Source organism: Neomonachus schauinslandi, chromosome 7 (genome assembly GCF_002201575.2).
Source record: "Neomonachus schauinslandi chromosome 7, ASM220157v2, whole genome shotgun sequence".
Classification (NCBI taxonomy): Eukaryota; Metazoa; Chordata; class Mammalia; order Carnivora; family Phocidae; genus Neomonachus; species Neomonachus schauinslandi.
This window is the reverse complement of record NC_058409.1, coordinates 24,479,760-24,505,178: the sequence shown is the minus strand read 5'-3', so window position 1 is coordinate 24,505,178 and position 25,419 is coordinate 24,479,760. Positions and strand designations below refer to the sequence as shown.

At 39.2% G+C, this 25,419-nt stretch overlaps 2 protein-coding genes across 3 annotated transcripts in view; one reads left to right on the top strand and one right to left on the bottom strand.

Moving 5' to 3' along the window:
- Positions 1–25,419, top strand: part of AFF4 (AF4/FMR2 family member 4) — a 90,568-nt gene that overhangs the window by 51,797 nt on the left and 13,352 nt on the right. For both annotated transcript variants that reach the window (XM_021702032.2, XM_021702031.2), the window contains 12 exons: positions 7,273–7,309; positions 9,120–9,168; positions 11,326–11,380; positions 11,823–11,860; positions 12,287–12,449; positions 13,306–14,223; positions 18,317–18,402; positions 19,014–19,254; positions 23,823–23,917; positions 24,517–24,580; positions 24,697–24,833; positions 25,088–25,159. In XM_021702032.2, coding sequence (XP_021557707.1) covers positions 11,327–11,380; positions 11,823–11,860; positions 12,287–12,449; positions 13,306–14,223; positions 18,317–18,402; positions 19,014–19,254; positions 23,823–23,917; positions 24,517–24,580; positions 24,697–24,833; positions 25,088–25,159 — 1,868 coding nt within the window. In that variant the 5' untranslated portion in view covers positions 7,273–7,309; positions 9,120–9,168; position 11,326. The remainder of the gene's footprint in view (positions 1–7,272; positions 7,310–9,119; positions 9,169–11,325; positions 11,381–11,822; positions 11,861–12,286; positions 12,450–13,305; positions 14,224–18,316; positions 18,403–19,013; positions 19,255–23,822; positions 23,918–24,516; positions 24,581–24,696; positions 24,834–25,087; positions 25,160–25,419) is intronic.
- LOC110591136 (proteasome maturation protein-like) lies at positions 1,577–2,440 on the bottom strand. The gene is made up of 2 exons (XM_021702033.2): positions 2,101–2,440; positions 1,577–1,662 (listed from the first exon to the last, which is right to left on the bottom strand). Exons 1-2 carry the CDS (start codon positions 2,438–2,440, stop codon positions 1,577–1,579), a joined length of 426 nt encoding a protein of 141 aa, XP_021557708.1.

Here is a 25,419-nt window from a genome sequence, read left to right as displayed (position 1 = left end):
GTATTTCGAGTTGTGTGATAATTCAATTCAGTCCTTAAACATCCAAGTTTAGTAAATTGTATTAAAAACCTGTTTTGAGAGTTCTCCCAGTATTCTATACCTTTGTCTAAAAACTTGGTCTTTCTGGGCGCCTGGGTGGCTCAGTTGGTTAAGCGACTGCCTTCGGCTCAGGTCATGATCCTGGAGTCCCGGGATCGAGTCCCGCATCGGACTCCCTGCTCGGCAGGGAGTCTGCTTCTCCCTCTGACCCTCCTCCCTCTCATGCTCTCTGTCTCTCATTCCCTCTGTCTCAAAAAAAAAAAAAAAAAAAAAAATCTTTAAAAACTTGGTCTTTCTGCTCTACTGAAAAATGAGTAAAATCCAGTAAAGAGAGAATATACTAAAATGCATTTCTTTGTCAGGAAACACGTTTGAGGTAGGCTTAGAAAACATAGCTGAAGATTCAAGAAACAAATATTAGAATAAATCATTCATTGTACAAAGTTAGCTATAATGAGGTGGATGAAAATACAGGTGCTTCTAGCAATCTCAATTTATAATTTTTTTAAAAGATTTATTTATTTATTTTAGGGGGGGTGCATGGTAGGAGGGGCAGAGAGAGAGGGAGAGAGAATTTCAAGCAGACTCCACATTGAGAGCGTGGAGCCCGAAGTGGGGCTCGATCCCAGGATCCTGAGATCATGACCTGAGCTAAAGGCAGAGGCTTAACCAACTGAGCCACCCAGGTGCCCTCAATTTATGATTTTTGTTAGATTCTTTTCCAGTTAAAAAACACTTGAAGAGCTACTTCTTTGTGCATCACTCAAAGAAAAAGATAACAGAGACAATATAATCCCTCAAGTATAATGTAAATAATTTAACCTCCTTCCTCCTTTTTTCATGGATAACCTATATAGTACTCCCAAATCTTTTTACACTAACACGGAAGTTCATATCTTTTATTTTTAATCAGCATATGCTGGTTGCTTTATTTAATTTTTCACTTTACAAAGAAGACCAAAATCAAAACCTTTGAACTTATTGTACTTACCAACCTGAATCAAAGAATCGCTACAATTCTAAAATAACATCAATAAATCCAGTATTATTCTTATGAGCTTCAGTAGGCTATACTGAAACAAGGTAAAATATAAATATCTTACTCGGTACTTAATTTGAAGTGTTGCCACTGAAATCAGTTACAGATGTTTATTCTGCAAGATGCTACTATGAAGGTTACAGACTCAAATGCTGATAATGGTTGTTCAAAATTAAATTTATGGAATATCCAGAAAATAGGCTGAATTAGAAACTCTAGACAGTTTTAAAATACTCATGATCAACAAATTTTTAAAGACATGGAAAGCTATTGTTTTCATGTAAATTGGAAGTTTTAAAATCATTTCCCTTTAGTGCTTTCAATTGTCACTTGGCCATAAACCAAAGACCCAAATAATTTCAAATGATCACAGATACTGTTTAGTCAAAAATTCTCATGTGTCAGTACTTTTAAGGTTGTGTACATCAAGTTATAGTAAAAAGAGGACTATAAACAACACGCAGCCCCTCTATTTTCATGAACAGACAGCAAAATAGATTACAGTAAACTGAGTCTATATGCCACCATCAAGTGTGGTTCTTTCATTAGTTCACTTTGTGATGGGTCATTAAGAATATCTTCAAGGGCGCCTGGGTGGCTCAGTTGGTTAAGCGACTGCCTTCGGCTCAGGTCATGATCCTGGAGTCCCGGGATCGAGTCCCACATCAGGCTCCCTGCTCGGCGGGGAGTCTGCTTCTCCCTCTGACCCTCTTCCCTCTCGTGCTCTCTGTCTCTCATTCTCTCTCTCTCAAATAAATAAATAAAATCTTAAAAAAAAAAAAAAAAAAAAGAATATCTTCAAATCCGGGGCGCCTGGGTGGCTCAGTCGTTAAGCGTCTGCCTTCGGCTTAGGTCATGATCCCGGGGTCCTGAGATCGAGCCCCACATCCGGCTCCGTGCTCCGTGGGAAGCCTGCTTCTCCCTCTCCCACTCCCCCTGCTTGTGTTCCCTCTCTCACTGTCTCTCTCTCTGTCAAAAAACAAATAAAATCTTTAAAAAAAAAAAAAAAAGAATATCTTCAAATCCAACAGTCCCATCATTGCCCCTCAAAATATCCAGTGAAAGGTTTGAGCTTTGAAGAACTGGAAGACGCTGAACCTGCTGCACTGCCTTCATTTCCCTTTGTAATTTTAGTGGAGCAAACAGACCCTGGATGCTTCTCAGTGTGGCAAAATTCATTTTATCTTGGTTGAGCTGGAAATTTTTTCTTGATAATTCAAGAGGATGACTGGGCAAAAGTTCATTTTTCACACAAGGAAGACCTTTTCGAAGAAGATCATGACTTTCAAAAGGTCCCGTGGCTGAAAGTTCAGTAACTAGAATACTGTCCTTTAGCTGAGATCCAAGTCCTCTGGCATTCATTTTCACTTGCTATGTGAACAGCTTCTCAGCCCCGTTACTGTCAGCCCGCCCTGCTGCTCACTTCCCCGTATGTTTTTTTTTTTTAAGATTTTATTTATTTATTAGAGAGAGAGAGCGCGTGTGCGCTTGCATGAGCAGGAGTGAGGGAGGGGTAGAGGGGGAGGGAGAGGAAGAGGAAAAAATCTCAAGCAGGGCTCCATCCCAGGACTCTGAGATCCTGACCTGAGCTGAAAGCAAGAGTCAGATGCTCAACTGACTGAGGAACCCAGACGCCCCAGAAGTTCAGATCTTATACATTAACTTCACTGGTTGTTTTGTGACATGAGTTATCTCATGTAAAAATGAGTTATACCTCACCCCCAACCCCCCTTCCTCTCCGTCTGTCCCGCAAGACTCAAATTTTACTGAACAGATATGGTTATATATATATATATTTTAATATAATCTATAAAGTCTGCATGCTTTATGATCTAGCTTTTCAGGTCTTGAGTCTCATTTCTCACCACCCTTCCTTCTGTACCTTTTGCTCCCATGGACTGCCTTTAAGTCCTCCTGTCTTTTTTTTTTTAAAGATTTTATTTATTTATTTGACAGAGAGAGACACAGCGAGAGAGGGAACACAAGCAGGGGGAGCGGGAGAGGGAGAAGCAGGCTTCCCGCCGAGCAGGGAGCCCAATGCGGGGCTTGATCCCAGGACCCTGGGATCATGACCTGAGCCGAAGGCAGACGCTTAACGACTGAGCCACCCAGGCGCCCCCAAGTCCTCCTGTCTTTTCTGACTTTATACATGCTGTTCTCTGTACCCTGAACACTTACCTTTCCCAGTTTACTTCCTACCTATATCAGGTCTTAACCTGAACGGTACTTGTTGTTGTTGTTGTTGTTGTTGTTTTAAAGATTTTATTTATTTATTTGACAGAGAGAGACACAGCGAGAGAGGGAACACAAGCAGGGGGAGTGTGAGAGGGAGAAGCAGGCTTACCGCGGAGCAGGGAGCCCGATGCGGGGCTCGATCCCAGGACCCTGGGATCATGACCTGAGCCGAAGGCCGACGCTTAACGACTGAGCCACCCAGGCGCCCCTGAATGGTACTTGTTCAGGGAAATCTTTGCTCATTTTCCTGGCTAGATCTGTCTGTCTCTCTTCGTCTCTCCCCCTCTTTCCCTCTTTCTCACTCACACATTCACTCACATGCTCACACACATACAATTGTAAGCTCTTGCCTTTCGTTGTACTTGCCACAGTTACCATTTTACCTTTATGTGCATGAATAGTTGCGGAGATAGTCATTGACATTATACGGATGAGTGTTAAGCTCCATGATTATGAAGTCCTTGTTTTTGCTTATCATTCTGTTTTTCCAGTGCTTAGATATATGAATGGATATCATGTCAAAGAGTTTGGGTTTCATTCCTAGGAAAAACAAAGAGCCTTAATTGAAGGCTCTATAAAAAAGAGTAGTGATGACTCATACTAGGATTTGGGCTTGAGGAAGATTAACTAGAGACTATAGTTGAGTGAAGGAGAAAGATTAGAGCCAGAAAGATCCATAAGATGGCCTTTGTAGATTAAAAAATGTAAGGGGCACCTGGGTGGCTCAGTCTGTTAAGCATCTGCCTTCGGCTCAGGTTGTGATCCCACGGTGCTGGGATTGAGTCCCACATTGGGCTCCCTGCTCAGCGGGGAACCTGCTTCTCCCTCTCCTTCTGCTGCTCCCTCTCCCTCTGCTGCTCCCTTTTCTTGTGCCCTCTCTCTGGCTCGCCCTCTCTCAAATTAAAAAAAAAAAGTGAGGACCTGAAGTCTTGCAGTTAGATGGAGAGAAGAGATTTTGTTGCATTCAGTATATGTTTTGGAATCCACTAGCATTTGGAGACCAGCAGACTATTGTCAGAGGTGTGAGGAAAAGGAGAGATGACTTGAAAGTTCAGGCTATTAACTTTTAGGCCATTTACCAGGTAAACGAGTATAAGATAATTGGCAATTCAAGGGGGTGGAGGATTATTTGCATCTTTAACACAGTTCACAGGCATGACCTTGGCCACTGCTCTATTTATATTTTTTTAAATAGCTTTATTGAAATACAATCCACATACCATGCCTTCCACCCATTTAAAGTGTTCAATTATATGGTTTTGAGTATATTTATAGACATGTGCAACCATCACAACAGTGAATTTTAGAGCATTTTCATCACCTCAAAGAGAAACTCCCTCTTCTTCATCTATTACCCACTTTCCCTTCGTCTTCCTCCCAGCTCTATGGAACTACTCATCTTTTCTTTGTCTCTGTAGATTTCCTTTTCTGGACATCGTATGTAAATTGAATCTTACCATATGTGGTCTTTTGCAACTGGATTCTTTCACTTAGCATAATGTTTTCAAGGTTATTCCAAGTGTAGCATGTTCGTCAGCTGATGGATGTTCAAGTTGTTTTGAGCTTTGGGCTATTGTGAAATAATGCTGCTATAAACATTTGTGTACAAGTTTTTGTGTGGACATAATGTTTTCATTTCACTTGGTTATATACCTAGGAGTAGAATTGCAAGGTCATACAGTAACTATATCTTTAACCATTTGAGGAACTTCCAGAATGTTTTCCAAAGCTAGTTGCACCACTTTACATCCCCACTGGGCTTTCATTTTCTCTGCATTCTTGTCAACACTTGTTATCTGTGTTTTTTATCCTAGTTATCCTAGTAGGTGTGAAGTGGTGTCTCATTGTGGGTTTGATTTGCATTTTCCCCATGACAAATGATGTCAGACAACATCATTATTGACCATTGTTTATCTTCCTTATAGAAATGTCTGTTCAGATCCTTTGCTCATTTTTTCATTGGGTTGTCTTTTTATCATTGAGTTGTAAGAGCTCTTTCTCTATTGTAGGTAGCCGTCTCTTAACAGATACATGATTTGCAGATATTTTCTCCCATTCTTTGGGTCGTCTTTTCAATTTCTTGATGGTATCCTTTGAAGCACGGAAGTTCTTAATTTTGCTCAAGTCCATTTTATCTATTTGTTTCTTTTGTGTCTTATGCTTTTGGTGTCATATGTAAGAGTTCTTTGCCAAATCCAAGGTCATTAAGGTTGGACTCTAAGTTTTCTTCTAAGAGTTTTGTAGTTTTAGCTCTTACATTTAGGTCTTTGATCCATTTTGAGTTATTTTTTTAATACCATCTGAGGTAAGCATCCAAATTCATTCTTTTGCATATGGTTGTTTAGTTGTCCCAACACCATTTGTTAAGAAGACTATTCTTTCCCTGTTGGATGCTCTTGGCACACTTGTTGAAAATCAGTTGACCACATATGTAGGTTTACAGTGCTGTTTATTGTTTGTTTGTTTTTTTTTTAAATTCATATTATGTGGATTTCTTCTTCACAGATGGTTCTGTCATTAAAGTAAGATTGTGCTTATTTTTAAGAAGGCTTTTAGGGATGTTTGTATAATTTTAATACTACATTGTGTACTACAGACTTAACCTAGAAAAATGCACAATTTGCACATGTGAAACAGGTGTTGTGATCATGAAAGTTGGGTTTGGAAAGCCGTGTTTCTTTCACTGACAGTGACATTTGGGCTTCCTTTTTTACTGGTACTTCCTGAGTGCCAGACACTGCACTAGTAGTACGCAGCTTACAAAGACTACAGGACAGGCTTTTCCTCAAGTTGCTAATTGTCTGTAAGATATTGGGAGCAGGAAAAGGAAGGTAGTAAAATGATGTGCGAATACTATGTGAGGTTTTTAGTTCATAAAGGTGGTGTCTTTTGAGTCTATATAGGTTATACAGCTATTTTCACTCTAGTGTAGGTTTTTAGTTTGTTTGTTTGTTTATTTTAGAGAGAGAGCACATGCCCGTGAGCAGGGGGCAGGGGCGGCTCCCAAGGAGAGGGAGAGAATCTTTTTTTTTTTTTTTTTAAGATTTTATTTATTTGACAGAGACAGCTAGAAGAGGGAACATAAGCAGGGGGAATGGGAGAGGGAGAAGCAGGCTTCCCGCCGAGCAGGGAGCCCGATGCAGAGCTCGATCCCAGGACCCTGGGACCATGACCTGAGTCGAAGGCAGATGCTCAATGACTGAGCCATCCAGGCGCCCTGAGAGGGAGAGAATCTTAAACAGGCTCCACATCCAGTGCAGAGCCTGACACAGGGCAAGATCTCACGACCCTGAGATCATGACCTGAGCTGAAACCAAGAGTCAGACACTTAACAACTGAGCCACCCAGGTGCCCCTAGTATTATTAAATTTTTTTTAGTTAAACATTTTCTTTCTTTTTTTTTTTAAGATTTTATTTATTTTTTTGGCAGATAGAGACACAGCGAGAGAGGGAACACAAGCAGGGGCAGAGGGAGAGGGAGAAGCAGGCTTCCCGCTGAACAAGGAGCCCGATGCGGGGCTCGATCCTAGGACCCTGGGATCATGACCTGAGCCGAAGGCAGATGCTTAACGACTGAGCCACTCAGGCGCCCCTGGTTAAACATTTTCTTAAGACCAAGAATCTTAAATTGAAATCATTTGCTTTCCCAGGGCTCTAAATTAGGATACGAGTACCATGGATGCTGCTGAAAAGAAACGAATAATAAAGAGGAGCTATTAGGTAGCTTGATGCTTTTTGTAGTGAGCTTTGGGAAAGTTCATTATTGTGACCATATAATTACTGAGGCTGATCATATGTGATTGTTAAATTCTTTCAGTGTGTTTTCTTTTATGCATTCTTAGGAACTCAACAGGATCTTTCATTGAATTAGCTGGAATTGAATAGTTGAATTTGAAACATTTGTCACTACCAACCGTTCTCTTAATGCCACTGTATAATTTTATGTTCCTTTTTCTTAGGAATCTCAGCAGTCCAGTTTTGGCCCTGGAGAACAAAGTGAGTATTTCTTTTCCTCTTGCTTTTCAAGTTAAGCTTTTTATTGAGCATTCATTTCTCACGGTCACATCACATATTGCTTTTACGATTCCTTCACATGCTTTATCCCAGTTTTTATTATCTGTTGATTAGTAATGAGTTAAACCAAGTCTTGGTTTAAATTAAATTAAATTAAAAAATGAAGAATTATAGATTGATGGTGATTAAAATTAACTATTTTTATTAAATATTTTAAGTAGTAGTTCAGAGTTCATAAATTCAGTTTGATGGGCACCTGATAAACCCAAGAGCCATTCTTCTGTCTTCTTTTCTCCTTTGTGAAGATAATTGGTTCTGCGAGAGTTAAATTATAAGCAAGTAGGGTTGTAGCTTGCCATAGCTCTTCTCTTCCTGTGTCTGTGTTTATTCATTCTTGCCAGGTCTTTAGGTCTGGGAAGAAAGTCGGCTGTTGCAGAACCCGCTTTCACCTCCTGTCTTTTGGTTTCTGAGAACTTGAAGGAACAATAGCCTTAGGGAATTTTTTTTTTTTAAGATTTTATTTATTTGACAGAGAGAGAGCACAAGCAGGGGGAGGAGCGGGCAAAGGGAGAGGGAGGGAGAAGCAGGCTCCCCGTGGAGCAGGGAGCTGGAGGCGGGGCTCGATCCCAGGACCCCTGGGATCATGACCTGAGCTGAAGGCAGATGCCTAACCGACTGAGCCACCCAGGTGCCCCAGCCTTAGGGAATTTAAGTCTGGTCCCAAGAGATGATGGCTGTATGAATTGATAGTGGTACGGTCAGGAACCTTGGAAATGTGTAGGCTTCCCCATATAGCTCTATAACAAAATAAATGGTCTTTTTGCCAAGAGCAGTAACTTCTTTAATAAGTAGATTTACACTGGTTCTGCCTTAAAGCTATAGTTGTAGGAAAAAGGGACCCGCCATTATTGATTGTAGAAAGCAGCTATAGGCCAGAAAGTTTCTATCTTAAAATCTTTTAAGATTGTCGCATCTTCAGTTCTTTCCTCCTTCCGCCATAACTGACTATTGGCAAATGGGATCATAAGCTGCTCCTGCTCTTTATTACCTGTGTTTTTCACTTAATTTATTTTAGAGCTGTGTCTGTATCAGTATAAAAACTCTAGCTCGTTCTTTTTTTTTTTTTAGATTTTATTTATTTATTAGAGAGCGAGCGAGAGAGAAACAGCATGAGAGGGGGGAGGGTCAGAGGGAGAAGCAGGCTCCCTGCCGAGCCGGGAGCCCGATGTGGGGCTCGATCCCAGGACTCCGGGATCATGACCTGAGCCGAAGGCAGTCGCTCAACTGACTGAGCCACCCAGGCGCCCCTCTAGCTCATTCTTTTTAACATGAAAATTGTTTTACATTGTATGAACATACCATAATTTATTTAACTAGTCCCCTCTTGATAGACATTTATTTATAGTTTTTGCTGTTACAAATCATACTACCATAAACATCTGGTGTGTGTGTGTGTGTTTATGTATTTTTCCAGATATACCTGTAAGGTAAATTTTTTTTCATCATAATTGCTGTCAGTGGATATGTGCATTTCTAGTATCAGTAAGATAATATTACCAGATTGCCTGCCAAAAAGATTATACGAGTTTATAGTCCTATAGACAGCTTCTGAGCATGCCTGTTTCCACCAGTATCTCGTATTTATTGGGCTTTAAAATGTTGCCAGTTTGTTGGAGGGACGAACTCTATCTCATGGTGTTGATTTACATTTCTTTGCGGGTATACTGATACATATTTTACAATCTAAATAGCCGTACTGTAGTTGTTAATTTCTGCATTCTTTTTGTTCTAGAAAGATACAATCCTTCTTCTAAAACTTCAAATGGACACCAATCTAAATCGTAAGTGTATTGCTTAATAAGTTTGTCTGTTTTGCTAAAAGTCTGTCTGTAGTGTGTATATACTAGCACAATGCTTAAATATGTGTACTTAATCTTTTAAGGAAGGGGTAGGCAAGCTTATGTAAAAGGCCAGATAGTGAAATAGTTTAAGCTTTAGGGGCTTTAGATAGTTTTTGTCCCAATTAGTCAGCTCTGCCATTGTAGTATGAAAGCAAATATAGACCATGGGTGTGGTTGTGTTCCAATAAAACTTTTTTACAAAACAGGTATTAGTCTATATTTAACTTGTGGTCCATAGTTTGCCTATACCTCCTCTGAGATTACAGTTTTTTCTCATCTCTTAGAGATGTGTGTATTTGTGTTTGTGGGTAGGTTGATAGTTTGTTTTTAATAAAGAAGACTGAACAATACAGGATTCTTAGTAAGCCCTCCATTTAACTGCTTTGTGTAGAATATTAAGTCAGCATAGCTTGTACTGTCTTTAAGTTTTCCTCCTTCTATAGGTAGAACCAGGAATATATGTCAAAATGTAATTAGGCTAATATATTGGATGATAATAAATTCCAGCTTAAGAAGGAACTGAATTCCTGAGACCACAGGTTAACTCACTGATTAAAACAAAATTCTGAAGCAGCTGTGGCCACAATGCTAGCTTTCTAAGCTATAACCTGTAATCTGTATTGATAACCTCAGCCTCTTATGCTGAACAAAGGAAGAACTGAGAATGAACTTATACGAATGCAAGAAATCCCCCTCACTGCTTAAAGAATTGAAATTATATTCATATTTATCATATTTATTCATATGCAAAGAACTGGTAAAAGCCTACCATATATGTGCGAATCAGTTTGGTTGCTGAGGGAACAAAAGCATGCAGGACCTTGAGCAGTCTGGTAAAAGCTTTGACATATCCACGTGTGTGAACAGGTTCATTGAGCTGCCATTATTAAATCATAAGGGCTGAGAGAATTCAGAGTAAGTACATTTCCTTACAGGATATCAGTCATAGAGATGCACTAAGCCCTTGTCCAAAAGAAAGCTCTTTTTTTCTGTCCCGCTTAACTGGGCCAGCCTTAAAACACTTTTCATAATTCTGTAATCATCTGGTAACTTTGTTTCAAGGTGATCTTTTAGGGGATAATCTGAATTTGGGGTCAGATATAGAAACTCAGGTTAAACTTTGAGGGGAAAGTATTAGTAGTTATTGGAGTGAAAGAAGATTTCCTTTCCACTGATTGGAGACTGTCATGAAATTTTAAGAAAGGTAATGGAACTACTCAGTAATGAGAAATTAAACATTTTTCTAGTGGTTTTCCCTAAGCTTTGTATTAATTTTTGCTCTCCTGTAAAAAGGCAAGGAATATTTTATGGGTCATTACTCGGATTCTTTATTTTAATGTTGATTTTATGGCCTTAAAGAAAATTTAAATCTGTAATCTTACTTTGAAAAATGAATTTCAGAAACTATAGTTTACGGAATGTGTGTGTTTTTTTAATTGATTTGAACTTTAATCAAGGAAGATTTAGAACCTGGAGTTTATTTTTACTTCATACACGGTCATTTCTGTTTTATAGCTAAGGTTCTTACCCCAAATTGTTACTCCTCCAGAGGGCAGTCATCTTTCATAGCAAGGCGTTTATGAACTAGCGCTTTCATTTTGTGTTCTGGTTTTCACAATTATGAAGTTGTATGAATCTCTTCGTGGAATATGAGGGACAATGAAAGAGAATTGCTGATACTTTCATTTTATCTTCCTTCTTTTTAGGAGTTTTATCTCTCTAGTGGACTGTTGGGTATGAGTGTGGTAATTTTTTTTAATATGAATGAGTGGGTATGGATGCAATTAGAGAAAAATAGAGATAACAACTGAGTATAAGAGTTTGTAGAAGGTGGCTTATTTTATTAGAAAAGAAGGTTACATGTTTTACTTATGGAAAAGTGAGAGCTTTTGAAATGTTCACTTCCTCCTTTCTCAGTTTTTACTCCGGATGTGAAGCACACCAGAGTAAGACTTACTGGTTCTTTTCTTTGTTTTTTAATTAAATCTATGGCTACCACCATGATTATTTCTAGAATGATTCATAGATATTTAATACTCTGGTGTGCCATGATACACTGTTACAGAATTACTAATTCTTTCTGCCTTTTCCCTCTAGTATGTTAAAAGATGACTTAAAACTAAGCAGCAGTGAAGACAGCGATGGGGAGCAGGTGTGTCTACTGCTTTATGAATTTGCCAGTATCATACAGTATTGGTTTGCATTGTATTTTATAAGAATTAGAATTGAATGATACATATATGATTCATTTATTTAAAATAAGTTCCTTACTGCTTTTTGACAGTGGAATGTTGTCATGTTCTGCTCTGTGTTTAAAACTCCTTCTTTTTAAATTGGCTTTTCCTTACTACTTTTCATGGATCAGAGTGTACTCATGAAACGTGAGATTGTTGACAAGAAAAACTTTTAACAAAGCTTTTCGTCTTAGCCTGGCAGTTATTCTTTAGGTAACAACAGTGTGTCCTAAGTGTTAGGTGAACATTGATGCATGCATTAGAGCTGCTAGTGTTCTGTGAAGAATTCAAATATTGTTCACATTAAGCAGATAGAGTGCTATTTATTCATTCATATTTCCTCTCATGTTTTACTTTTAGGATTGTGATAAGACAATGCCAAGGAGTACACCAGGAAGGTACGCATCCTTTTATTTTTTGTTTTATTTGGAGGGGTGGGGGTCACTTGATAGCATTGTAGTAATATAATAATTGACCTTATAAAGTAAATATTATTGTAATGGCGATTGGACAACCTTGTAAATTAACTAAAGATGATTGAATTGTACACTTAACATGGGTGAATTCTGTGGTATATAAATTATACCACAGTAGAACTGTTTTTAAAAGGTAAGTGCTAATGGCTGAAGAGCATATTAGAAACTTTTTTTTTTTAAGGAAGTATTTCAGTTATAAATGATGTTCTGGATTCATAGAACTATAACAGCATAACAAACAGTAAACATTTTAAATAAAGTTGGTTGTCAGATTTGGGTGTTTTCCTGCTGTCACTGTAAAAAACAAAAAAACATTTTCGGTCATTTATATGTTTTATCTCTTTTTAGTAACTCTGAACCTTCACACCATAATAGTGAAGGAGCTGATAACTCCAGGGACGATTCTAGCAGCCACAGTGGATCTGAAAGCAGCTCTGGATCTGACTCAGAGAGTGAAAGTAGCTCCAGTGACAGCGAGGCAAATGAGCCGTCCCAGAGTGCATCTCCTGAGGTGAGACGGAGGCAGGGGTATCTTCTGTAGGCCTCGCACAGCCCCTGGTGATGGCCAGTTGAGACCTGTTTCCAATATAAATGGCGAAGGGAAAGAAGGTTAAGAAATTGAACTGTGTATCTTGGAGGAAACTTAGATACTTGAGTTTCCTTGTTATTTGAACAAACATTCAGTCTAGATTAGGAATTATTTGAGGTCATATTTCAGGTCCCTAAAATACTGGATTGGTTTAGTTTGGGCTTTCTTTTTATATCTTAGCATGGTAATTCATGTTATGTAGTTATTGTGACTAAAAGGATTCCTATATTATATAATTTTTACTGTAGGTTGATAAAATATGGTTGAAAATCTCTATCAGTACCTACATCACTTGTTTACTTTTTGGAATTAAGCATAGCCATGGTCATTTGTAATTTTACCTTTGAAGTTGGGTTCCTGACAGAAATCTTTTTTTTTTTTCTTTTTTTTTTTTATTGTTATGTTAATCCCCATACATTACATCATTAGTTTTAGATGAAGTGTTCCATGATTCATTGTTTGTGCACAACACCCAGTGCTCCACGCAGAACGTGTCCTCCTCAAAACCCACCACCAGGCCAACCCATCCTCCCACCCCCCTTCCCCTGACAGAAATCTTTAATGTTTAAAGGCCATTGTAACATCAGGCTTATCTCCTCATTCAAGGGATGAGAGTTCTGAGAGCCAATAGTCAGCCCTTTGCTTAGTTCAGTCAGAACTCTGAACAGCAAATGCCTTTGTGGTCTTAGACGTTGTGCTTTTTCCTCTTCCTTGAGATTGTTAAGGAGGGAGAAAGCTTCAGGATTGACAAAAGCATATTTATTTCTCTGTTTTACAGCCTGAACCACCACCAACAAACAAATGGCAACTTGATAATTGGTTGAATAAAGTGAACCCACATAAAGTGTCACCAGCTTCTTCTGTGGACAGTAACATCCCATCATCTCAAGGCTATAAAAAGGAAGGCCGAGAACAGGGCACTGGGAATAGCTACCCTGATCCAGGTGGACCTAAAGAAACTAGTTCTGCTACTCCTGGACGGGACTCCAAAACTGTCCAAAAGGGATCAGAAAGTGGGCGAGGGAGGCAGAAGTCCCCTGCACAGAGTGACAGCACAACACAGAGGAGAACTGTAGGCAAAAAACAACCCAAAAAGGCTGAGAAGGCAGCCGCTGAAGAGCCCCGGGGAGGCCTGAAGATAGAAAGCGAAACCCCTGTAGACATGGCTACCAGCATGCCCTCCAGCAGACATAAAGCAGCCACCAAAGGCTCCAGGAAACCCAATATTAAAAAGGAGTCCAAATCTTCCCCTCGACCTTCTGCAGAGAAAAAGAAATACAAGTCAACAAGTAAATCTTCCCAGAAATCAAGGGAAATTATAGAAACAGATACCTCATCCTCAGATTCGGATGAAAGCGAGAGCCTTCCTCCTTCCTCACAAACTCCTAAGTACCCTGAGAGTAACAGGACTCCCGTGAAGCCCTCCTCAGTGGAGGAAGAAGATAGCTTTTTTCGGCAACGAATGTTCTCTCCTATGGAAGAGAAGGAACTTCTTTCACCCCTCAGTGAGCCTGATGACAGGTATCCACTTATTGTGAAGATTGACCTGAATCTCTTGACCAGAATACCAGGAAAGCCTTACAAAGAAACAGAGCCACCCAAGGGGGAAAAGAAAAATGTGCCAGAAAAGCACACAAGAGAGGCTCAGAAACAAGCCTCAGAAAAAGTTTCCAACAAAGGCAAAAGGAAACATAAGGTTTGTAAAGAGTTTTTGTTGTTTTGTTTTTAAACATCAGAACCTGAAATGCCGTGGATATCTCAGTAAGCCAGAAAATACCTGGTTGAGTCACAGCTATGAGAGAACATAGAGGTTGAGCCTGAGACCGAGGGGAGGCTACAGACCAAACAGTCTCTTGAGGACCACTGAGCCTCTGCCTGTCTCCTTTAGTTTCTAATCCAGTAAGAAATGAGCCAGTGCTTCTGCTCATCCCAGGACCCCGGGATCATGACCTGAGCTGAAGGCAGACGCTTAACCATCTGAGCCTCCCAGGCGCCCCTGACTCACCAGTTTTGACACATCCTTAGGAACATCACCAGTCCTCTGTACATATCTGTGCCTCAGCTTTTTTCCCTTTTCAAACACCCATGTCTGCAAGTTTAGGACTAAACACATCTGCTCACACATGGCCAGCTCTTGTCTTTAAATTCATCTGGGATAATTTTTTTTTTTTAAGATTTTATTTATTTATTTCACAGAGAGAGAGAGACAGCGAGAGAGGGAACACAAGCAGGGGGAGTGGGAGAGGGAGAAGCAGGCCTCCCGCTGAGCGGGGAGCCCGACGCGGGGCTCGATCCCAGGACCCTAGGATCATGACCCAAGCCGAAGGCAGACGCTTAACGACTGAGCCACCCAGGCACCCCTCATCTGGGATAATTTGAATTTAGAGTTGAAGCTTGGTATATATTCAAGGTCAGCCTTTTTAGACCCAGGAGATGTGAAAACCCACAGATGTCTATGATTGGAGGATAATGGACATGTCTAATGAAAAGAGCTGAACAACTGACATGTATAGACAGATTCTTTGGGAAAAAGAGCTTGATCTTTTAGCTCTAGTGAAAAATTTGTAGAGGAAAGTAAATTTTAATGATTTGTATTGAAGAATAATATGCTTTCTCCTGATACCTATGTGTGAATATGATTGTATAACACCAAAGAGGTGAGCAGGTGGACAGATAGGTACCAGAATAGTTGTACCAGGTAGAGTCAGAGCAAAACCCCAATCCCAGCTGACCTTGAGAATCTCACATCAGAGGATAGGAAGAATAAAACATTTCTTAAAATGAAGTGAGCTGGGGCACCTGGGTGGCTCAGTCGTTAAGCGTCTGCCTTCAGCTCAGGTCATGGTCCCAGGGTCCTGGGATCGAGTCCCACATCGGGCTCTCTGCTCGGCGGGAAGCCTGCTTCTCTCTCTGCCACTCCCCCTGCTTATGTTCCCTCTCTCACTGTGTTTCTCTCTGTCAAATAAATAAAATCTTTAAAAAAAAAAAAAAATGAAGTGAGCTGGAGGTCTTTCCTCTTTTTCTTAAGGCCACAGTACAATGTGCAGACAATGATGTGTATTTGAACAAACTAGAATAAACCCCCCCCTTTTTTTGACTCTTCAAAAACTGAAGATACTTAGAAATTTCAATTTATAGAAAACTGAAGCTTACTACTTTCAGTGCTATAGCTAGTGAGTTTCCATTATTGTAGTATAGGGAAGTTTTTTCGACTGGTAAGTTTAGGGCTACTGGCCCCTATAGAGCTACCATCTCAGATTGCTGGACTTTGTTACAGGATTTAATTCATAGAATTACATGAAGTAAGAGCTTATATATGATGGACTCTGCTCTTTAGAAAACTAAGGTGCTTATGGAATTAAGAATTGGTCCTTTTGTGCTTGAAAAGTATTACATATTCTTTTTTTTTTTTTAAAGATTTATTTATTTATTTGAGAGAGCGAGAATGAGAGAGAGTACATGAGAGGGGGGAGGGTCAGAGGGAGAAGCAGGCTCCTCGTTGAGCAGGGAGCCCGATGCGGGACTCGATCCCGGGACTCCAGGATCATGACCTGAGCCGAAGGCAGTTGCTTAACCAACTGAGCCACCCAGGCGCCCGAAAAGTATTACATATTCTTTATTAGATTTTATATAATATAGAAATACAATATAGAATGCCCTTTTTACTCTTTTGTTTAAAAATTGTACAATATATATAACTTAAAATAGAAAATCCCCTTCTTCTAAAAGAATTGCACCTTACTTCTCCTCTTCTCCACATTTCACTGGCATGTTTTATTCCTCCTGAGTTTTTTTATGTCAACACGTGAAAGTCAGATTTTGATTTTATAAAATCAGAATCAAGTCCGGAAACTTGGAATGATTTTTGAGATTCATGGCTTTGGTAAAATTGTCAGGGACAGTTCTTGAAGATGAAGCAGATAGTACTGAGAGGAGTCTCAACCAAGGGTAATGAAGGATGTAGATTCTTTCGTCTCATGTTTTTATGTGTCCACTTTCAATCATTTGTGTAGGGAACAGATTCTTTTGTTATGGCAGAATGTTTTGGATTCTTGGGCCTCAATATTTAAAGCAATAGGAAAACTTAGAATCAGTCAGGAAGGTAGCTTTGGCAATTACAGACAGGCTCATAGCTTTTGTTTCAGCAAAACATTTTTCACAATCATTAGGCTTGGCTATAATAAAAAATATGGACAGTGGGGCACCTGGGTGGCTCAGTCGTTAAGCGTCTGCCTTCGGCTCAGGTCATGATCCCAGGGTCCTGGGATCGAGCCCCGCATCGGGCTCCCTGCTCCGTGGGAAGCCTGCTTCTCCCTCTCCCACTCCCTCTGCTTGTATTCCTTCTCTCGCTGTGTCTCTGTCAAATAAATAAATAAAATCTTTAAAAAAATAAAAATAAAAAAAATATGGACAGTAACAAGCGAAGATATGGAGGAGTTAGAATTTTCGTACAGTGCTGGTGGGAATATAAAATGATAGGTAGCTGCTTTGGAATGCAGTTTTGGCAGTTCTTCAAAAAGTTAAACACAGTGTTACTGTGTGACCCAGCAATTCCACTCCATTCCACTTAGGTATATACCCTAGAGAAATGAAAATATGTTTACACAAAGACTTAGACTTGAATGTCCACAGCAGTATTATTTATATTAGCCGAAAAGTGGAGACAACCCATATGGTCATTAACTGATGAATGGATAAATAAAATGTGGTATATGCATACAATGAAATACATTCAGCTATAACCACGAATGAAATCCTGATACATGCTACAGCATCAGTGAACCTGAAAAATATACTAAGTGGAGGGAACCAGACACAAAAGGCCACAAATGTGATTCCATTTATATGAACTGTCTAGAATAGGCAGATCCATAAAGACAAAATATATAGATTAGTGATTACTAGAGTCTGGACTGGAGGGAATGGGGGGAGTGCCTGCTGAAGGGTCCAAGGTGTCTTTGAGATGATGAGAATGTTCTAGAATTGTTTGTGGTAATGGTTGTACACCTCTGTGAATATACTAAAAGTCATTGAATTGTGAACTTTGAGAGTGGATTTTATCGTATATGAATTATATCTTTTTTTAAAAGATTTTATTTATTTATTTGACCGAGAGAGACACAGTGAGGGAGGGAACACAAGCAGGGGGAGTGGGAGAGGGAGAAGCAGCTCTCCGCAGAGCAGGGAGCCTGATGTGGGGCTCAATCCCAGGACCCTGGGATCATGACCTGAGCCGACGGCAGATGTCTAACGACTGAGCCACCCAGGCACCCATGTATGAATTATATCTTAATTATAATTTCACAGCCCCCCCAAAGTCATTAGGATGAAAAGATGTCACCTAAAAGACTGTAGGAAATGTGTTTCAGTGTTTGGGCTCTGTTTATCTAAAATAGGAGACTTCTGGGGTGCCTGGGTGGCTCAGTCATTAAGCATCTGCCTTCGGCTCAGGTCATGATCCCAGGGTCTTGGGATCGAGCCCCACATCAAGCTCCCTGCTCCGAGGAAAGCCTGCTTCTCCCTCTCCCACTCCCCCTGCTTGTGTTTCCTCTCTCGCTGTGTCTCTGTCAAATAAATAAATAAAATCTTTAAAATAAAATAAAATAGACTTCTTCTCAGCCTTGAAACTCCGTTCACTGAACATTGTTTAAATGAATTATTTCACTTCACATTTATTTTCTTTCTGAAACTAATCAGGGATGAATTATTAAGGGTGACTCCTGCTGGAAACTGAAATAAGATGAATAAAAATCAAACGTAGTAGTTGCTTTTTTCTATTTTTCATCCAGAACGAAGATGATACCCGAGCCAATGACAGCAAGAAACCCAAAACGGAAGACAAGAATTCAGGTCACAAGCCATCCAGCAACAGAGAGTACGTCCCCAAAACATGTTACATGTGTGTTAATATGTGTATGTCATTTGCCATTGGGTACTTTCTAATGTGCTCTTAGATTGTTCCTTTCAGTGAACATGTCATATCCATGTATATGTGTACATACACCAACTAGTAGAGGAGGGAGCTTTTGCTATTAGCTAATTGCAATGGAAAGTTTTAAGAGTCAGTCTCTTCTTCCTTTCTTCTTTTTGTAGTGGAGTAGGATTGAGTACAGGATAAGAATTAAAGTTTTACCGTTTTCTGGCTAGATGACAAGCTTATCTGTATCTGGCAAGAGACCGGTTTCTAACTTAGGAACTTCATATCTTCATCATTCATCTTCTCATTTATGTAACTAGTATTTATTGAATACTTGTGTGGCAGGCCAACATTTAGGCACTGGGTATACATACAGCCAGAGGGTGGAAAACAGGTAAGAGGCCTGTCCCTATGAAATGTACACTCTTGTTTTGTAAAAATCATGTGTCCTGATACTTAAATAGGGAGAAACAAATTTGTCTTGAAAGCAGGCAGAAAGAAATAGAAAAAAATCCATCACCACCATATGACTGTGTTAGAGAAATGAAGGCATTTGTTTGATTTGGCAGGTCATCTAAGCAAAGTGCTGCAAAAGAAAAGGATTTGTTGCCTTCTCCCGCGGGGCCCGTTCCTTCAAAAGATCCAAAAACAGAGCATGGCTCTCGGAAGAGGACTATTAGTCAGTCGTCTTCTTTAAAGTCAAGTAATAATAGCAACAAGGAGAATGGTGGCAGCAGCAAAAACAGTTCCTCCACATCAAAGCAGAAGAAGACTGAAGGGAAGACTTCCAGTAGCTCTAAGGAGGTCAAGGTAAGGCGTTGGGGGTCTGAGCCTTTTGAAAAGCAATCTCATTGCCATAGGAATTCTCTAAGGTGACATTGTGCTTTGACGATCTTGTAAATCTCTCATTAAATTTATAGGCCTGTGCATTTTTACTCTCAGAATGTCATAATCTTGATAATAAACATAGGCAGTTGATCTGAGACCATGAAAGCAGTACTTCACCTGGCCACGTGCATATTAAGACAGAAACCCATAATTGGGAAAGTTGGTTTGGGAAGAAAGTAGTCGATTATGATCTAATTATAAATCACTCCAGTTCTTATGATTGAGTTGTCTGTGGTTTGAAATTGGCTTTGGATTTTTTAGAATTAGATTTTACAAGCAAGTATATTACATAAAGTGATAAAGCAACCAATCTGGCTTTGATTCATGAAGAAGGGAAAATTCTTTAGCTGAGCTAGTACTGGAACTATTCCTGGAGCATGATCATAATGTAGGGGACTATTCTTCATGTTCATGGGTGGAGAAATGGATCATAGAAGCTTTTTCAAGGCTGTACTTTATTAGACTTTGACCCTCACTTTATTTACCAGGTTATTTGCATTACTTTCTAAACTGTTTTGATCAACGAGCAAACTGACAAGATTAAGAAAATACCTAGATTTTTAAGAATATAAGACACTGGGTTGTTATTTGTGACTTGAGTAAGTGAAGGTTTGAGAGTTGAAAAAATTGACCATTAAAGGTAGTTACTCATGTTTATTAAATGTGGCATTTTAATTAAGTCTTTAAAATTGAGGTGATTTTAATTGTGAACAACGGCCCAAATTGAGATACACAGATGGCTTTTTCTCCAGGTGGACACCCTTCCGTAATAGTTTAGAGAGTTAGTTCTAGTGTTCTTAAGGAACCTGACTGTCCTCTTGGCCTCCTTCACCGTCCAGTTTTGTGTCTCCCTGCTAACTGGCTCTTTCTCCATTTTCCATACTTCACCTGTAGGTTTTGAGGCCTGAATGCTTATTTCTTGAAACCTCATATCATTCTTTTCTTAAGATTGATTTATTTGTGGGCACCTGGGTGACTCAGTTGGTTAAGCGTCTGCCTTCAGCTCAGGTCATGATCCCAGGGTCCTGGGATCAAGCCCCATATCAGGCTCCCTGCTCAGCTGGGAGCTGAGCCTGCCATTCCCCATGCTTGCGCGCCCGCTCTCTCTCTCTGTCAAATAAATAAATCTTTTTAAAAATGTATTTGAGAGAGAGAGAGTGTCTGCCTGAGTTGGGGCAGGGGGAGAATTTCAAGCAAACTCCCCGCTGAGCACAGAGTACAATTCGGGGCTTGATCCCACGACCCCAAGATCATGACCCGAGCCGAAATCAAGAGTCAGAGGCCTAACTGAGCCACCCAGGCGCTGCCCCACCGCCCCGCCCTACCGCCTTTTTAAATGTATTCTTTAAGTGAGGTCACCTGTTCATTTGGTTGTGTGATCTCATAGGTAAAACTATGTGGCTCTTCTTTACTGGTTTGTCAGATCCTTGAAAGCAGGGATTTGTATCTTGTTTTTTCTCCATTGTTTAGCTTACTGGGTAATCAGGAAATATTTGTTGGATCAAATGTAGTTATTTGGTACTCTGTTGTTATTGACAGAATATAAAATATAGGCCCTGGCCACTTTGATTTCAAGATCTTAGGGCTTTTAACAGTTGTTAAAATCATTAATGTTAGTCTTGGCAATTTCCAGTTTAAGCAATTACATATGGGTTGATTAAAGAAGAATCTGTAATTTAGTTGGAAAATACGCTTTTTCTTATTTTAGCTAAAGGAAAATTAGATAATATGGAACAAAATTACATATAATTTTTATTTTGTTTTTCTACATATTCGCTTATATTATCAAATATTTGAAATATGTTGGCATAAAGTTCAGTCTCTTAATATGCTTTTGATATATGTGACATCTTTACTTATGTTTCCCTTTTGTTCTTTTTTATTTTTTTAAAGATTTTATTTATTTATATGAGAGAGAGAGCACATGAGAGGGGGGAGGGTCAGAAGGAGAAGCAGACTCCCCACTGAGCAGGGAACCCGATGCAGGACTTAATCCTGGGACTCTAGGATCGTGATCTGAGCCGAAGGCAGTTGCTTAACCAACTGAGCCACCCAGGCGCCCTCCCATTTGTTCTTAATATTAGTTCTCTGTGCCATTTCTCTTTTTCCTTGATCAGTCTCATCAGAGGCTTATTTGTTTTACTTGTCTTTTCAGAAACTAGCCTTTGTTTTTGTTGATTCTTTGTGGTTTATTTTTGTTTTCTATTTCATTAATTTACAGTCTTTATGATTTCCTTTCTTATTCTTTATTTTTGCTTTGTTCTGTTTACTGACTTTTAAAAATGTACTTAGCTCATTAATTTTTATATTAGTTTTAAGCCTTTTTTTCTTTCTTTTTTTTTTTTAAGATTTTATTTATTTATTTGACAGGGAACACAAGCAGGGGGAGTGGGAGAGGGAGAAGCAGGCTTCCCGCTGAGCAGGGAGCCCAATGCGGGGCTCGATCCCAGGACCCTGAGATCATGACCTGAGCCGAAGGCAGACGCTTAAGGACTGAGCAACGCAGGCGCGCCTTCTTTCCCTGATATAAGCAGTTAAGCTGTATAATTTCCTCTAAATACTGCTTACGTGCATCCTAGAAGATTTGGTGTGTTTTTATAACTCCGTTTAAAATATTTTCTAATTTCCAGGGTGATTTTATCTTTGACCCAAGAGTTACTTAAAAGCATGTTAGTCAATTTCCAAACATAGTGAGATTTGCTAGTTGTCTTCTGATTAGTGTTTCTACCTTAATTGCATTGGGGCTGGAAAGTAATCTGCATGGTAGCAGTCTTTTGAAATTTGTTAAGATTTACTTTATGAGAGTATAGTATATGGTAGATTTTATAATGTTCTGTATTTGCTAGAAAAGAATGTGTATTCTGCATATATTTAGACGGAATCCATGTAATTCAATTAGGTTAATCGTGTTTTCAAATCTTTATGCTGATATTTTTGGTCACTTTGTCCTCTTGTTCATTTTTCCACAAACATACAAGATTTGTCTATTTCTTCTCTTAGTTCTGCCAGTTCTTTTTTAATTGAGATATACTTGATATATAACATATTAGTTTCAGGTGCACACCATGATTAAATATATGTATATATTGTGAAATGACCACTACAGTAATTCTAGTTCACCTCCTTCACCACGCAATAATTTTACATATCCCATGCATATAACTTTTATGTAAAAAAATGTGTTAAAATACGTAGAAAGTTTTTGAATGTATCTTTAGTAATTTCAGTTTTCCCTCAGTAAATCTAAACTTAGGCAATTGTGGAATTACTTAACAAAACATAGAGGGAAAGCTGGCCTAGTAATGTTACATTCCATCATAATAGGCAGGAAGCCATTTCAGAAACATGTGAACTTTACCATGAAGAGTGTAGTATTTTCTCAAATCCCAGGGCCTTTATTTTCATTTCTTGAGATAAGCTGTATTGGGTAGAACTGAAAAGCTGTTACCATTTGAGAAAAATGGTTTATGGTTCCTTTTCAGTAGATTTTTAAACACAAGCAGTAAAATTATATATTAATTGGGTTTTTTAATGTTGACACATCATTTCGTAGGATAAATTCTGCTTACGTACAGTGTTTTATTGTAGGGAAAATGTGTAGAGGGAAGCAGTTGGGAAGATAGGCTCACAGTCCCCGCATAAAGGGCTATGTTGAGAGGAGGTAGAATTAGGTTTAAGAAAGTGGCTAGCCTTTTAAAATGTGGCAGATCTGGATTTAAAATCCAAATTCCAGGAGTGCCACTTAAAAGTTGTTTGAACTTGGGTGAGTTACCCTCCTTGACATTGCTTTTTATTCTGTCCCAAAAGCTGTATACTTCCATAAAGTTGTGGAAGGATTAATGACTGTGCTAAGCGCCTGGTAAGTAGTAAGCACGTAGTAAGTGTTAGATCTTATTATTGCTGTTTTCATTGACCAGTAATTATCAGTAAATTTTGTCTTAAGCAGTATTCCTATTCTCAGAGTAGGTGGTATCTTCCTTATGTTTTAACTAGTGTCTAGTTCAGTGCCTGGTACATAGTAGACCTCTACTATTAGAATGAATATTTTTGGTTATATAAAATGGACCTGTTCTGCAAAAAAGGCTTTTACATTCTGAAATTTAAAAATTTTGTAACAAGGAAATTAATTACTGAAGGCAGCGGAATTTTGTTTCCTTTCTACTAGTGGCTCAGAAGATACTTTCAAATCTCAGGAAACAAACTGAGGGTTGCTGGAGTGGGGGGTGGGAGGATGGGTTAGCCTGGTGGTGGGTATTGAGGAGGGCACGTTCTGCATGGAGCACTGGGTGTTATGCACAAACAATGAATCATGGAACACTTCACCTAAAACTAATGATGTAATGTATGGGGATTAACATAAGAATAAAAAAAAAATTAAAAAAAAAAAAAAAAGAAGATACTTTCAGTTTAATTTTAATCACCTCAGAATTTTCAACATACATACTTTTTCAGTATTATGTATTTTCAACATTATATATTTTTCTGGTCAGGAAAAGGCTCCAAATAGCTCCTCTAGCTGTCCTTCATCTACACCAACTCCTGATGCTTCTAAGCCTCGGAGAACAAAGCTTGCCTTTGACGACAGGTGAGAGAAATGGTTTTTTATGCATTGGAGAAATCATTCCAGTCAGCATATAAGAAACTCATTTAAATTCCCATCAGTGATCAGAAGAATTCCTACTTGTGTTGTGCTCCATAGAACATTCAGATTTTAATTTGAAAGACACCCTACTAGTCCAAGTATTGTTCCTTTTAACTGGACCTCCATGATTCCTGGGGCATGTGAGTAATGGACCTTCAAGTAGAACCTGACTGCTGCTGTACCACTGTTTAACATGGGGGCTTTCTTAAATAAGTGAGAGCAAGTGTTGGGGTTTTTCCTGCATTTTGTTAAAAGGCTATTTCTCTTACCCACATTCCATTTATTCCAAATCTTTCAAACAACTTGGGAAAATGAGCATTTAATATTAGGGAGCTTGATTTCTGTTTTCCTAAATAGAAAATTTGTCATGAGTTGGCCAACACAGTTTATGCTCTTAACCCAATAAAAACATTTGTCAGAAAAACTGGAACTGGATGTTTAGTAATGGGTCATTTTCTGAGGGATGCTAGAGACTAAAATGAACAAGTAATATCTTATGAAAATATTTACTATTTTATTTACTATAAAAATTTACATTGCAGAAATTATTCAGCAGACCATTATTTACAAGAAGCAAAAAAACTAAAGCACAATGCCGATGCATTGGTATGTAAACATTCTCACATTTGTTTATGTAATCAAATGAACTTAAATTTTCATTTATTGTTTGTTCCCATAGTACCTCAGTGTATCTCTCATTACCTTTATTCTCCTTTCTTCAGTCTGATAGGTTTGAGAAAGCTGTATACTATCTTGATGCTGTGGTATCTTTCATTGAATGTGGGAATGCATTAGAGAAAAATGCTCAGGAATCCAAATCCCCATTCCCTATGTATTCAGAGACAGTGGAGCTCATCAAGTAAGTGGGAAAACTTGGCTGCCATGTCATTGGCACTACTACTTCCTTGGTTCATCTAGGAAGGGGCTGATACAGCTGTGTACAGTAAAACTGTGAAGGATCCTAATCCTTTGTTGTCCTGGGTTAAGGAGAACTAGATACTTCCGTGGGTATTTTTGCCTTTGTTTAGGTTGGGTTCTAATGTTCTGAGGACTAAAGTCCTAAGATCAAGATGAAGTACTGTGTTTTGTGTCATTTGTTGCTTTAACTCACAGATACACTATGAAGCTAAAGAATTACTTGGCCCCTGACGCTACAGCTGCAGATAAAAGGCTCACGGTACTTTGGTAAGTGTTGTGTTACAGCCTCTGCTAGATGACAGGCTGTTCCCTAAGAAATTATGCTGTTTAGGGGCGCCTGGGTGGCTCAGTCGTTAAGCGTCTGCCTTCGGCTCAGGTCATGATCCCGAGGTCTTGGGATCGAGCCCCGCGTCGGGCTCCTTGCTCAGCGGGAAGCCTGCTTCTCCCTCTCCCACTCCCCCTGCTTGTGTTCCCTCTCTCGCTGTGTCTCTCTCTGTCAAATAAATAAAATCTTAAAAAAAAAAAAA

Coding starts and splice junctions, on each gene's coding strand:
- LOC110591136 (XM_021702033.2), bottom strand. CDS start 2,440: ATGAATGCCAGAGGACTTGGATCTCAGCTAAAGGACAGTATTCTAGTT. Junction 1,663..2,100: donor CAATGATGGGACTGTTGGAT/TTGAAGATATTC, acceptor ACCCAGGCGCCC/TTGAAGATATTCTTAATGAC.